The sequence below is a fragment of the Hipposideros armiger genome, unplaced genomic scaffold (genome assembly GCF_001890085.2).
Source record: "Hipposideros armiger isolate ML-2016 unplaced genomic scaffold, ASM189008v1 scaffold_149, whole genome shotgun sequence".
NCBI classification, from domain to species: domain Eukaryota; kingdom Metazoa; phylum Chordata; class Mammalia; order Chiroptera; family Hipposideridae; genus Hipposideros; species Hipposideros armiger.
The window spans coordinates 2,783,539-2,797,543 of record NW_017731499.1 but is presented as its reverse complement, the minus strand read 5'-3'; the positions used below and the strand labels follow the sequence as shown (position 1 = coordinate 2,797,543).

The 14,005-nt window shown below is 44.7% G+C and overlaps 1 protein-coding gene across 3 annotated transcripts in view; it reads left to right on the top strand.

Moving 5' to 3' along the window:
- CPPED1 (calcineurin like phosphoesterase domain containing 1) overlaps positions 1–13,694 on the top strand; it is a 78,843-nt gene extending 65,149 nt beyond the window's left edge. For 2 of the 3 annotated variants that reach the window (XM_019650897.1, XM_019650898.1), the window contains exon 4: positions 11,696–13,694. In XM_019650897.1, the coding sequence (XP_019506442.1) occupies positions 11,696–11,925 (230 nt within the window). In that variant the 3' untranslated portion in view covers positions 11,926–13,694. The remainder of the gene's footprint in view (positions 1–11,695) is intronic. The other variant, XR_002124924.1, reaches the window with a different exon arrangement.
- The last annotated feature ends 311 nt before the right edge of the window (positions 13,695–14,005 follow it).

Genomic DNA, 14,005 nt, shown 5'->3' with positions numbered 1-14,005 from the left:
ACCCAGGTCTCTGTCCGCTGAGTCAGTTCTTTCCAAGCAAACGGTAAAAAAACAAAAGACCGAAAGAATCTCAAGAGGTGGCTGTGAATCCTTAAGACAAGCCAGGTGTTTCACAGCAGGTGGACCAGACATCTGAACAAGTGCCCCAGGTGAGCAGACATTTGCATGTTTGCACCCACAGGAGAGGCATGACCCCAGGTTTACAGCAGTGGTGCAGCCCAGGACCACCTGGTCCCATGGTAATGAAGTTGTCATCAGCCATCTAAGGCCCCTCAAGCCCTTCAGAAGATAGGGGCTCGACTCCTGTATGGGCTAATGCTCCCTCACCCCAGGGCAGCTCACGCAGAGGCAGGGTTGTTTGCTTGGGTGCTGTGTCGCCTGTGTCTCTTCTTGTGCTAATGACCCTCAGCAAACAGGCAGCCGGCTCCTCCCCTGAGACCCCGCCATAGGGCTGAGCTTGGAGGTGGCCCAGGGCTCTCAGAAGCTGCACTAGCTCTGAGCCAGTGTCCCCATCCCACCTGAGCAGTCCCTGGAGGGCTGAAAGGCTCAGAACCCACCTGACCTCCCAGTGTAAAATATAGGACCATCTGACAGCCTTGATTTTACATACCGAAATACAGTTGTCAAGATTTTATAGGGTAGCTCTAAGATAAAGCTGTATGTCCTGAGCAGGACAGTGAAAAGATACAGTATTAAAAGAATAAAAGCCTTTTTTTTTTCTTTTTTTCTTAAGCTGAGCCATCCGGCCACCTGTTGGCAGCTCAGCTTGGGCCGGGTGTCAAATCGCTGTTGCTCAGAGCTTGCACTCTTGAGCAAGCTCTTAACCAACTGAGCCACTGAAAGAATAAAAGCAAGCTGCAAATCCATAGGAAGCAATTTCATTTGTGTGAAAGTATATGTATTTGTATATATGTGTATTTTTATAGGCCTGTATCTAATATCTGTATTATTAGTACAGACATTTAAATTATCTGGACAATACACACTGAGCTCCTAAAATGGCAAGAGATTTCAGGAGATTTCCCTCACCTCCTTTTTATTTATTTTTTTTATGCTCTGTATTTTTACATTTCATCTTATTTTTTTAACAAGCATGCATTGCTTTTTTCTTTTAACGTTTTATGCAGAAATATGTTTAAGCTTACAGAAGAGCTACACGTAAAAAAGAACATACACACACACACCCTTTACCTCGATTTATCTGGCGTTTTACCCCAATTGCTTTATGTTTTATTATTTGTGAGAGATATTGCAAACACATATATTTTTTCTGATCTGACGGTCAGTTGCATGCATCCTGTGTGTGTGTTTTCTTATTTTCCCATTCTTTCTTACACAAAAGGAAGGCTGCTGTATATGCTTTTTTGCACTGGACTCACATAATTTTTCCTGGTGCTCTTTCCGTATCAGTGCATGATCCTCTTGGCTCTTTACAGCTGCACAGTGTGTGGACCACAGTTAATAGTTAATTCAACTGCCCTCCTAAGGCAGGCACTTCTTGTGAAGGCAGAAAACAGCAAAGAGAAATAATGGAAAGAAAACGTAAAAGCCACTGAAAGGAGCAAGCTCACACTCTAATAGAAAGGCTTTGTTCCTTTTTTAAAATTATTTTATTTTTTATTTGTTTCAGGTGTACAAAACAATGTAATAGACATTTACACCCCTCACAAAGTGATAACCCCCCTCCCCGCAATCTACTACCCCCCTGACATCGTATATAGCTGTTACAGTTCCATTGACTATTCCCTATGCTGTACCCCACATCCTGTGAATATATATATATATATATATGTATATAAAATTATAGTTGACATTCAGTATTATTCAACTTCAGGTGTACTCTGTAGAGGGGATTTGACAGCACAAATTGGTAACCACAAGATTGCCACGGGGATACGAAAGACAGTTTGGGGAATATAATCAATAATGTAAAGATTTGGTAGGGTATCCCATGGGCACTTGTCTTATTAGGGAGACCACTTCTTTGTTCTTTTTAAAGTAGGTGGGACGGTGGGAGAAGGGGCAGGGGGGGACAGACGCCCTCTGGCTGTCCCGCCAACAAAGAATAACAGGCAGCAGGGGATCCAGGTGACCTGCTTGGGTCAGGTCTGGGTCCCCGGATGCAGAGTCCCGAGACAGGGATTGGAGGACATGTGAGGGGGGCTCCTGGAAGCAGGGATGTAAGGATGTAGGGCCTCCCCCAAAGAACAAAGCGAAGCAAAGGGTATATATATATGCTCAGCTAGAGTCCGACTTCCAGCCTGAGCTCCAGAGCCCAAATCCTAACACAGGTAGACCCACCTTGAGACAGGGGCTACTCCCCACCCCCCATGAGCAACAATCCATCTTAGAAAAGCTAAAGAATTTAAAATAATACATGGACGGAGGCTTGTTCACAGTGCCTTGCCCAGAATAGATCTTCAACAAATGATAGGTATTACTATTATGATCATTATTCCCTTTTTTCCTTCTTTTCCCCAACAGGTTTTTTTGACATGTCATACCATTAGTGTACCATACGATTCACTTATGTAAAGTGTACAATTCAGGGGTTTTCGGTATATTCACAGAGTTGTGCGTCCATCGCCAGTCAATTTTAGAGCGTTTTCATGACGGTGTGAGAAACCCTGTCTCTTGAGCAGTCTCTCTCCGATTTCCTCCTAAACCTTCTCCTCCTCTCCCCGCCCTAGGAATCTTCCTGTCTCTGCAGAAGTGCCTGTTCTGGATACTTCATATCAACGGTGTCATATGATGCATGGTCTGGGGGCTGACATTTTGCTCCCCTCCTCATTCGGTCACTGGCTGTGACCCCCACCAAGGGGAGGTAACCGCCTGAGTGAGGTGGCCTTGGTTCAGCCGTCAGGTCTCGGGAGAAAGGGCAGCTGTGACCTGTTAGCTGCCCACCCTCCACGAGCTGAAGATGGGCACCCAAGCCTGTGAAGGGTGCTGGCGGGGACCCTGCAACGCCCACCAGAGGAAGTTGTGTCAAAGGGCTTTGATGAGAGTAGGATGACAGCGATTATCCAGCATGACAAAAGAACAGGGAGGGTAGCAGTTACTCAGAACTTCTAGAGAAACAAGCATATTGGACTCATCTGTTGTCCTGGGCAGTCTCCCTTTTAATCTTTGCAGGGCTCTCCCTTGGAAGATCACCAAGGAGTGAAGCCTCAGTGACCAAACTGTAACTCCCTCTAACACCAGTCCTGCCACTTCCAGGCTGAGGTCAGCAAACTACTAACTATTTCTACAGCTCAGTTTTCTCATCTGCAAAAGTGGGATAATAACCGGGGGTGGCCGGTTCGCTCAGTTGGTTAGAACATCGTGCTGATAACACCAAGGGTGCCGGTTCGATTCCTGCATGGGCCACTGTGAGCTGCGCCATCCCTAAAAGAGTCAACTATGTCATTGTAGCATGAAAGCAATGTGTAACCAATGACCATGGCTGTGCCCCAATAAAAAAAAAAAGAAAAAAAAAAGTGGGATCATAGCCATGCCTTCTCCACAGGGAAATTGTGGGGGTTAAGTGACTTACAAACACGTAAAATGCTGAGAACAATGTCTGGCAGATAGTGAGCTCTCCGTAAACATTACTTATTATCATCCCCATAATCATGGTCCTACTTTAAGTCCCAGGTCTGACACGTGAGCAAAGAACTGGAAGAAGTTGGGGTGTGTTTAGGTTGAAGCCACCCACCCCAGGAGGCCTTCTTACTGGGCCTGCAGTGCCGTGATCCTTGGCACTGAGTGGCATGAGCCAGGGACACATTCTAGCTGTGTGACCCCAGGCAAATTACTTAACTTCTCTGTGCCTCATTCCGTCACCTGTAAAAGGCGAGTAATATCTTCCTCATGGGGGTCCTTATGAGGCTTAACTGAGACAGTACATATGCAAAGTGCTCAGCTCAGAGTGGTGTTCAGTGAATAACACTCGGCTAACCCATGTTTTTGTCACTTTCGCATTTTATTGCGATTAGCTCTTCACATGACTACCCAGCTGCAGGACAGGTCTTAAGCTCTTGGTTGCTAGGAGTGGTAGACCTGGGCACCCCACTATGCTCCCACAGCACCCGGCACCAGAGGGAGCTGGGCACAAATCTTCTGTTGCCTCAGATTGGCTAGAGCTGGCCTCCCCCCCCCGTCTCCACGTTCCCCTGCAGTCCTGGGCCCCTGCACCTCAGCATCTGGAAAGATACATGCAGGTGACCTCAGAGAGTGATTATGCTGGAATCTAGAATTCCCAAATCGGCAACTCAGAACCGCAGCTTAATAGAGAAGAACCTCTGGCTGCATGAGCCTGGATTCCTGTTTCAGACCAGCAGCTGCTCACGAAGACCGTCCCCACGTTTTGCCTCTGCCACCCAGGTCTCTGTCCGCTGAGTCAGTTCTTTCCCTGCAGGAAGGATTCGTTACACCAGCTTTCTGTACGTTCACACCCAGCCTTTCTTTTCTTTTCTTTCTTTCTCTTTTTATGAGCCACAATTTTTTCCTTGCCCCGGAGACAATAAACCGGGTGTGACTGATGATACCACCGTTCACTGTTAGAGCTGGCGTGGGGTTTGCATGAACTTATACTCAGGCAGGATGTAAGCAGACGCTGTCCAATTCGAGCTTGTTTATGCTTTCCAGGCCTAAAGGGAGCTAGTTTTTATTAATAATATCAAAATTGTACCAGGGTGGGTCCCGATATCCTGACTGAAGTGAGGCAAGTTTCTGATATTAGAATATTAAGTTTACAGAGATTGCATCCCAGTCCTCTGATTGACTCAGAATGAATTTCAATGGAGACAGCTTAAAACTAGCTTTTATTGCATCTTCATGGCTTGATACTGCAGAGAAGTAAATACGAAGCTAATGCCACAGAGGCCACCCTGTGTTGATGCAGGGGCTGCCTGTGCTGGGAATCCTTCTTCCGGTGGTAATTTAAGAAGACGTTTGTCATCTCCATACAGCGGTTCATAATTCAGAAACAATCCATACGTAATACTCAGTAAAGGAACCGTGGAGGCATGTTGGCCAGATGACTGATGAACAGCCCGAATGGAAATTCTACACGACTCTTGAAAACACGGCTAAAATCAATCCCCCGTCAGGGAAACCATGATTTATTAATACATTCCTTGCCTCCATTGAGTCGTGAATCAATGCTTCCCTATCAAAAGCTAATAAAAGCCGAGATGGGGAAAACTCCTTACAAGCCCCCGCGGCCTGTCGGTGTGCAAGGGGCAGGCCTGTAACTCGGACAAGAGCCCGCACGTCAGAGCCAGAATGTCGTGTGTGTCCCACTCCAGCAGGGAGCCGCTGGCCCAGCCCTGGAGGGCAGGGCGTCTCCAGGTGGGCGATGAGCCTGCTCTGTACTGGGTGCCCGTTTCCAGCATCCAGGCTCTCCTCCAGACCTCTCTGCCACCCATGAGACAGGTGTTGTCATTATTCACCTTACAAGGGAAGAAATCAAGACTTGGCAAATTTCAGGTACCTGCCAAAGGCCCCGAAGGAGAGAACCTGAGTCTGCAAGGCCCGTCGAGAGCTTGGGCTCTGACATCAGAGCACCCCCACTCTGATCCTGGCTGCCCTGTATTCTAAGTGGAACTGCCTCAGCGTCTTCACTTCTCCGGGCCTCAGTTTTCTCATCTGTAAAATGGAGATGACTCGGTCCATTGGGAGCATTCAGCGCGATATGGACGAGAAGTCTTTAGCATCCTCTGCTGTTGTCGCCCGACTCTGCCTCAGTATGTGCCCTTCCCTGGGGCAGGATGAGGACAGCATGATCCCGGGCTTGCCAGGAGGAGGGAAATAGACTCAGCAACTCCCACTGGCAGATGCTCCCCAGGCTTCTATTTCTGGTTCCCACCCAAGACGAGGCTCCCACAAGTCCCACCGCAGGCTTCATCCCTGGGTCTCGGTTTTCACCAGGCCAACCAGAAATAGCCCAGAGCCGTGACCTCTGCCCCCAAACCCGGGAGAGTTCTGCATATGCTCCTACTTTTGAGACTGTGCCTCACTGTCCCTTTGCAAACTTATTACATGGCCCCTGTGTGGCTTCTCATTCAGGACTCCAAAATGTCAAGTTCCATATCGTCACGGGGGTGGAGAAGTGAGCTCTCTCCCCAGAGGGGAAGGTTCTTGACACGTGGCCCTGCTCGCTGACAGCCTCTTTCATCTTGATTTCTAGTCCTCTTCAGGCGTCTTTGGTCCTGTAAGACTCTTCTTTCGGTCACATTTTCTGTGACTTGGGACATTAACAATAAATGGTGAGCCCCAGGGGCCTGGGCTGGGAAGATGGATGGGACTGTCCACTGCAGAGAGGCCCCGCTGCCCGCGGTCCACCCAGATCTGCTCTGAATGTTCCACTGGTCGCTTGAACAATCCCCGTTACACTCCCGTCTCTGCGAATGCCAATTAATACCGCATGAAATTTAAACATAAATGAATTTTTACAGCTAATTATGGCTAACACGAGCTACTTTCAAAATTCCCAACATTCCTTTTACAATAGTACAGTCTGCAGCTATGCATTAAGCATAAAGAGCCCAATTTCATAAACATAATTTAGCATACAACAAAATAATAATGCTAAGTGCTTTCTGACCGGCCATTAGGAGCTCCCTTTGGCGGGACTAATAGCCCAGGCTCTCATTTGGGCTTCTGATGGCGTAAGGCTTTGAAACCCCAGGAAGACAGCAGAGGAAGCCATCATTTCCACGGCCCTCCAGTCTGAGCGAGGACCCGTTGGGCACCATCCCAGTGGTTCCAGCCACAGCTGCTGAGCCGCTCAGCTTAGGCCCTGGGATGGTGGCACCGCCATCTCTTCTCCCATCTTTCCCCTGGTCACTGACACACCACCTCGACGCTGTGCACGTCACCTTGAGGTTTTGTTTGCGATTGCCAGATCAATTCATGATCACTGCAAACGTTACAGTAATAAAGTGGAAAGTGATGTCCCCCCACTAATGGCACCCCACCATTCTCACCGTGAATCACCAGTAGGAGGAGTTGAGTGTAGGGTTCTCCCCAATTTACTTGAGGGGTACAGACACATGCACACCCTCTTATACGTTATCTTTATTTTGCAGAAATGGGATCACACAACACTTTTTTACATCTTCCTGTTTATACTTAATAACATTTGATGCCTTTCAACGTCAGTATATGTAAACCTGCCTCTTGTAAATACACATACTATAATTTATCCAGTAAATGAACATTGTAGACTGTCTCAGTGAACACGACATTGTACATCTATGCCCACAGACACAGCACACCACGTCTGTGGCCTCCTCGCTGGGTAGTTCTGAAGGGTAAATTTCTATGAAAACAGGGGTGCCGGGTCAAGGGCACAATAAAATGTGAGCCGGTAGCACCTAATTACCCTCTGAAATGAGTCAGTTGTATGTGTTTGTGTCCTAATAGCAGTAAATAGAAATAGCGGTTTCTCCCCACCCTTGGCTGTAGGGAAACCTGGATCACCTCGCTTTCCATCCCTAACTGCGGACCTCAGCTGGCAGCTTTGAGAAGTACTGGTCAGCATTAAAGAATGTGTCTCTCCTGGCATTTGTGATGTTTTTCTCATGCTGTGGTTCTGGATTTGGGGAAGACCACGCAGGTGACATGCTCTTTTCCTCACAGTCACATCGAGGGCACATACTATCCCCAGGACTTACCCTCAGTGTTTGTTCAGTGTCACCTGTAAAGGAAGGAAGTCACTATGCACGGCCCTCGCCTCAGGGGGTGCGGGGTTGTGTCCCACCTCCCCGAGGGCAGAGAGTATCTCTGTGAATTATTTGTTACTCTTCTGTATGCAAGATGTGTGTCTTTTTCCCGCATGTATTTATTTAATCGTTTATATTAGTTGGACTCATGGCTTATTTATACTTTCGGTTATAATGTAATATTAGGGGGGGGGTTGTTTGTTTATTTACTTATTTTTTCTCAGACTGTTGGGTTTGGCCATCAGGAGCTCTTTCCATTGGCTACTGTGTCCCTTAGACACGCCCCGTCATGGTGAGTCTTTGAGCACTTGCCTACTTCCTGCTCTGAAAGACCCTCCAGGCTCATCTGGTATCATTTGCAGCCCCAGCCCTACAGTCGGCCATCTTTCCAAGAATCCATAGTTGGTCTGGCTGGAGAATGGTGTTAGAAACCAAGATCTAGACCCTAGGTGTGCTCACTGCTAGCATGTGGCCTTGCTTCTCCGGTGCACTCAGCTGACAGCAGGGGAAGGTGTGTCTGAATACTCTCCAGTGTGTACGCACATCTATTAATATTCCTGTAGGTAGCCACCTGCTTCGATAGTATGCTAAACATGAGTTCATACAGATGTGTTCAGCTCTAACCTGTTACCACATGGATCATTCTAGCCTCTTCCCCATCCCTTCCCTTTTTTTTTAATTGGACCATATAATTCACACACCATAAAATTCATCCTTTTAAAGTATAAAATTCAGTGGTTTTCATACATTCCCAAGGTTGTGCAACCATCACCACTATCTAATTCTAGACAGTTCTACCATTCCATAAGTCACTCCCCAATCCCCACTGCTGCTCTTCCCCCAGCCCCTGACAAACAATAATCTTTCTTTCTCTGTGAATTTGTCTACTCTGGATACTTTATATAAATGGAATCATACAGTGTGTAGCCTTTTATATCTGTTTCTTTCACTTAGCATCATGATTTTGAGGTCAGTACATGTTGTAACATGTATCAGTACTTTGTTCCTTTTTGTGGGTGAATAATATTCCATCATATGGATGTACCACATTTTGTTTATCCATTCATCAGTCAGCGGACATGTAGGTTGTTCACGCTTTTTAGGCTATTGTGAATAATGCTGTTACGGACATTCGTGTACAGTTTTCACACTGCTGTGTGTTTTCATTTCTCTTGACTGTATACCTAGGAGTGAAATGGCTGGGTCATGTGGTAACTACATGTTTAACATTCTGAGGAGCTGTGTTTTTCCACAATGGCTGCACATTTCATATTTCCACCAGCACTGTATGAGGGTTCCAACTGCTCCAAATCCCTGTGAACACTTGCTATTTTCCATCATTTTGATTATAGCTGTTCTACTTGGTGTGAAGTGATACCTCATTTCGGTTTTTTATTTGCATTTCCCTGATGATTGAAGATGTTGAACATCTTTTCATGTGCTTATCGGCCACTTGCATTTCTGCCTTGGAGAAATGTTTGCTCAAATCCTTTGCCCATGTGTTAATTTGGTTATTGCCTTTTCATTGTGGAATTGTAAGAATTTTTAAATATTTTTTGGATGTAAAATATCCAAAATATTTTCTCCCATTCCATGGGTTATCTTTTCATTTTGTTTGAGTTTTAGTTTCACTTTTAACATTAAAAAACATGGAGCTTTTCAAAGAAAATAAGTAGGTAATTAAACTTACCAAAATATTTTATCAGTGTTTGCTCAGCCTTCTTTTTTTAATTTATCTAATTCTTACTAAAACATTTCTCCTAATAATTCTTTTAGTGAATGTTTAGAAGTGGTTAACTTTCAGTTTTATATGTGCAAACACATATTTATTTTGCCCCTAAACTTGAATGGTGGTTTAGCTAGGTATAAAATTTGAGGTTCATAGTTTCTTCCCCTCAGCATTTCAAAGGGATAGCTCCTTGATTCTGTTATTGTTGAGATGCCTGCTATCTAATTATTTCTTTGTAATATTTTTACCATGATATATTTTTTAAGGCTTTTTTCTTTGATGCTCCACAATTTTACTATGATAGATGTTATTTTAAATTGACTTTTATTTATCCTACTTAGTACTTTTTATCTGAAGATCCATATATGCCTCCTTTCTGGAAAATTGCCAGCTATTATTTTTTCAAATTAGTCTCACTATTATTTCATCATTTCTCCTGTTTTAGCTCCTCTTAGGCATCCATTGAAACCTCTTAATCTGTCCTTTGGGCTCTTTGAACTGGTTGTTCATACTGTTTGTATCTGGGACCCTGTGTTATCTTCTGGTTCAGTTCCTCAGCACTGCTTTTTAGTTCATTCATTTCCTCTTTGAGTAGTGTCCCGTCTGGAGTTTATGCCACTTATTGAGCATTGTTTTTGTTTGAAATTTGAATGGTTCTATCTTTTATGTCCTCCGTTTCTAAATTTTCCTTACCAGCTATTCTCATTCATTCATGCCTGTTTTGCTTCATAGCATGTTCTTTTTATGGATATTAGTCCTTGATGAAGGACTTTCTGACATCCTAAACACATTTATTTAAAAAGTTTTCCAGTCTTATATCACTGATTTCATTTGGAGTGAATACATGTTCCTGATTGAAGAGTTTGTAGACTGTCTTACTTAGCATGAGATTTCTTCATGGGTGGTGGATTTTTTAGTTCAGGTTCAATTTGAGTAAGAGGTATTTTTTGTTTCTGTTTTTCTCTTACTTTTTCTCTTGACTAACTTCTCCCTGTCTAGCGGTTTTGGTTACTTCCACCCCACCCACCATCCGGGACCAGGCCTTATGATGGTGCTTTAGCGCCCCTGCCCCACAGTAATATTGGGAAAACATGTTTCAGTTCCTAGACTTGAGCCTGTGTCTGTCTTCCTTCCTAGATCCATTGGTGGCCTTAAGCCCTGGTCCACTGGTGTGCTGGAGACAGCTCTTGAAAACCAATTATTAAATTTCAAGGAATTTCATAAGCTGGTTGTTAAATCGCCATTATTAAAAATTAAATTATACAAAATCATCATTAAATATATTAAAAAGCAAAGGTAATCCACACTCAAAACATGCCATTTTCTAATGATCTTGCTGCACAGTACTATCATCCATGCTCTCAAGGCTCTGTTCAGCGCTTATATCTGTATGCCGGAAACCTACGTGACGGAGGGCTCCGAGGCCTCTCTTCTCACTTTAGTGACGTCACATTAGTCATTTGAAATCAGCCATGATAAGAGTGTTGAAACCATGGAAATCAGGAACATTATAGGTCAGGTCTTTTTTTTTTCCCTTCTGGAGTGCTTGTTAAACACACCAGCACACCGCAGCCCCGGCCCCAGGCAATGGGCAGCAGTTTCCTCCCAGCTCCTTCGTAAGCAGAGGTGTTTACGCCACCCCTACTTCCAATGGACGCCACGCTTGACTTCCTCGGCTCAGGAAGTGTTTTCAGTCCTGATTTTCTTCTAACGAGAGCTGAGCTCCCAGCAGCAGTGCAGCCCCACTCGTGGCTCTGTCTCCCTGCTTTGTTTCTGGTCCATAGCACTATTTATTTGGGCCTTGAGGCTGCCTCAGTCCTTTGGTCTTCTTTTTTATGTTTTATCCATTACTGCTTTAAGTTTGGAGTGGAGGATGTGCATTAAATATTGAACATGCTATGCTATCTGAACTAGACGTGTAACTTCCATCATAAGGCTGCTTCTGTAGACCTCGAGATGGTTCCTTCAGCCATGTTCATCTTGCCCGCCGCAGCCATGCACCTTCTCTCACTTCTGTGCTCTCTTCCCTAATGCTTTCCTGTACTAGTTGTGACATACGTGGTAGCAACATATTGTACATATGAGTTATCCTTTAAAGAGAGTCTAGGTGCCACATATGCTGCCTTTTTTATTATACACTGAAGAACATTATGCATTTACTATCATAACATACTGTTGCTCACAGGAGAAAACATGGGCACCCCCAGGTTACCTAAATGGAAGTCCTCGGCCCCCTAATGTTTTTTTCCGTTCCCCGCAGGTATCAAAGCTGTATTCTCAGGCCACTACCACAGAAATGCGGGGGGCACCTACCAGAACCTTGACATGGTGGTGTCATCTGCCATCGGATGCCAGCTGGGCAAAGACACCCATGGGCTCCGAGTCGTGGTGGTCACTGCTGAGAAAATCATCCATCGGTACTACAGTTTAGATGAGCTAAGTGAGAGGGGAATAGAAGACGACCTGATGGATTTGATGAAGAAAAAATGATTGCCTTCATTTTTGATGCATTCACTTTTCCTTCCACTGTTTTTTATTTTTTATTTTTTTGCCAGAAACAGCAGCTGCACACAACCACTTATTGAATATAAAAGTATAGTAGGCAGATTTGTGAATTTATGTCCTTCTGCAGAAATCAGAGAGCTGGGTCCTATCCTAAATTATATTTGAAATAAAACTGCCCTCCCTTTAAAACAGAGAAGGGGCTGGGGGTTGGAGACTGGGAATAAAAGAATAAATGATATTAGAATATCTCTGCATGGGTGTTTGAATAAATCCTTCTGATGATGTGTTGCTCAACTTTCTAAAGTTCTCTGCTTCTTAATTTGATTGTTTTCTGGTAGCATATGGCAAAATGTCTACCAGCTTGACATCCAACTGCGACCTTCGATAATTCCTTGAACAAACTGCCTCCAATCGTGTTAAATTGTGGTCATGGCTCCCGTGCTCGGCAAAACAAAGGTCATCCCCTCTGCCTCCTACCAAAATGAACAGTGTGTCCCATGACCCGAGCCATGCAGACTCGTTTTAACAAGGAGCTGAGTAGCCAAAATTCGCGGTTAAATGTTGAGACTTCTACGATTGCTGTTGATGCTGTTGATACAAGTCAGAGCTCGAGTTGACCTTTTTGGTGACTAGAAAAGTCCCCTCTGCACTCAAACCAGCCATGTGTAAAATCTCATCCAGGAGACGAGAGCCAGAGCCCTGAAGCGCAGCCTGCTCTCAGCTCATTCACATGCACATTCGATGCCGCAGTAACTTTGCAGGTTGGTGTCCTCATGCGATCGGAGGGCCGCTCCATTCGTGAGAGTGTTCACTGTGTTGACTTTAACAGACAAAGTGGGACTTGATGCAGAGTTCTCCAAAGAAACAAAGCAGGAATTCCGGTGGGGCACAAACCGCTTTCAGCCACATTATCTGAGTTGGCACTGACTGTGATTGAATGCCCCAGTGCAGTGGAGCGTGGATGGTTCAGAGCAGATCGTTTGCATGCAGTGTGCTTTGCTGCATCTTCTCCGCAGTCCCCAACCACCGTGATATTTCACCCACGTAGTCTTTCTCAGCAGTCATCCTGGTGGACAAGGAACCCAGGTACTCCCGATCCTGCCAGGAGCCCCTCACAGCGTCACACAGTAGCATTCAGACATCTTAAAATGCCCTTAACAACTCACTGGTTACAAATGAACCGCAAAATCCATTAAATTAAAAGATTTTAGTCAACGTAGCAAAACCATGAGAAATTAAATAGAAAGATAATTGGATATGTAAATTCATAAGGAACAAGAGACAAGTTAATTATACCACAGATCGGTGGACACACTGTAGGTCATTGTTAACGTGGCACAAGAAAATTAAAATTTTTTTTAACTAGAAGACTCTTGTTCTGATGTTTTGCTGCCTTCTTGCTTTGTGTTCGTTTTTCTTTCCAACAGGTGTGGATATAAGAGTTCAAGAAGAGGAATTCAGTAAGCGGCATAACTGATAAGCCACACATTGGAGGCCTGGGCTGTGGTAACACTTGGAGAGTCACCTGCCACGATCGTGTCCCAGGATCATAAACACGGATGTGGGGCTTTTGGGGGAACATGAGAAGAGCTTCATCACAGGGGACTCGATGGAGCCGTCTTCATCCTGTTATGTGTGCAAATCGCTTTGGACTGTGGCACTTGAGTTTTGGGCAGGATTCAGAGATAATTGAAAGCAATGGAAATGAAACTGACTAAGTCTTCTTCCTGAAAAACCTAATAAGTAAAAGAATTGATTCGAAACTCAGCAAGAATATGCTAAGAATCGGGAATCATGAAATTCTCACCATTTTTATAGTAACCAAACCGCAGCATTCCCCAGTGGAGAGAAGTTCAGAAAGAAGTTAGGAAAGGATTTTGTAGATGAGCATGTATTATTCTGATAATAGATAATTACCAGTGCATTCACTTATGATTCTTTTTTCTTAAAAAAAAATTTTTTTAAGTGCCTTATACTGTGAAAAACAAGGAAACACTCCATCCTAAGTGCTGTGGTTTTGAGTTTTTATTATGTGCGATGTCCTAAGTGCTTTGGCTCAGAGAGG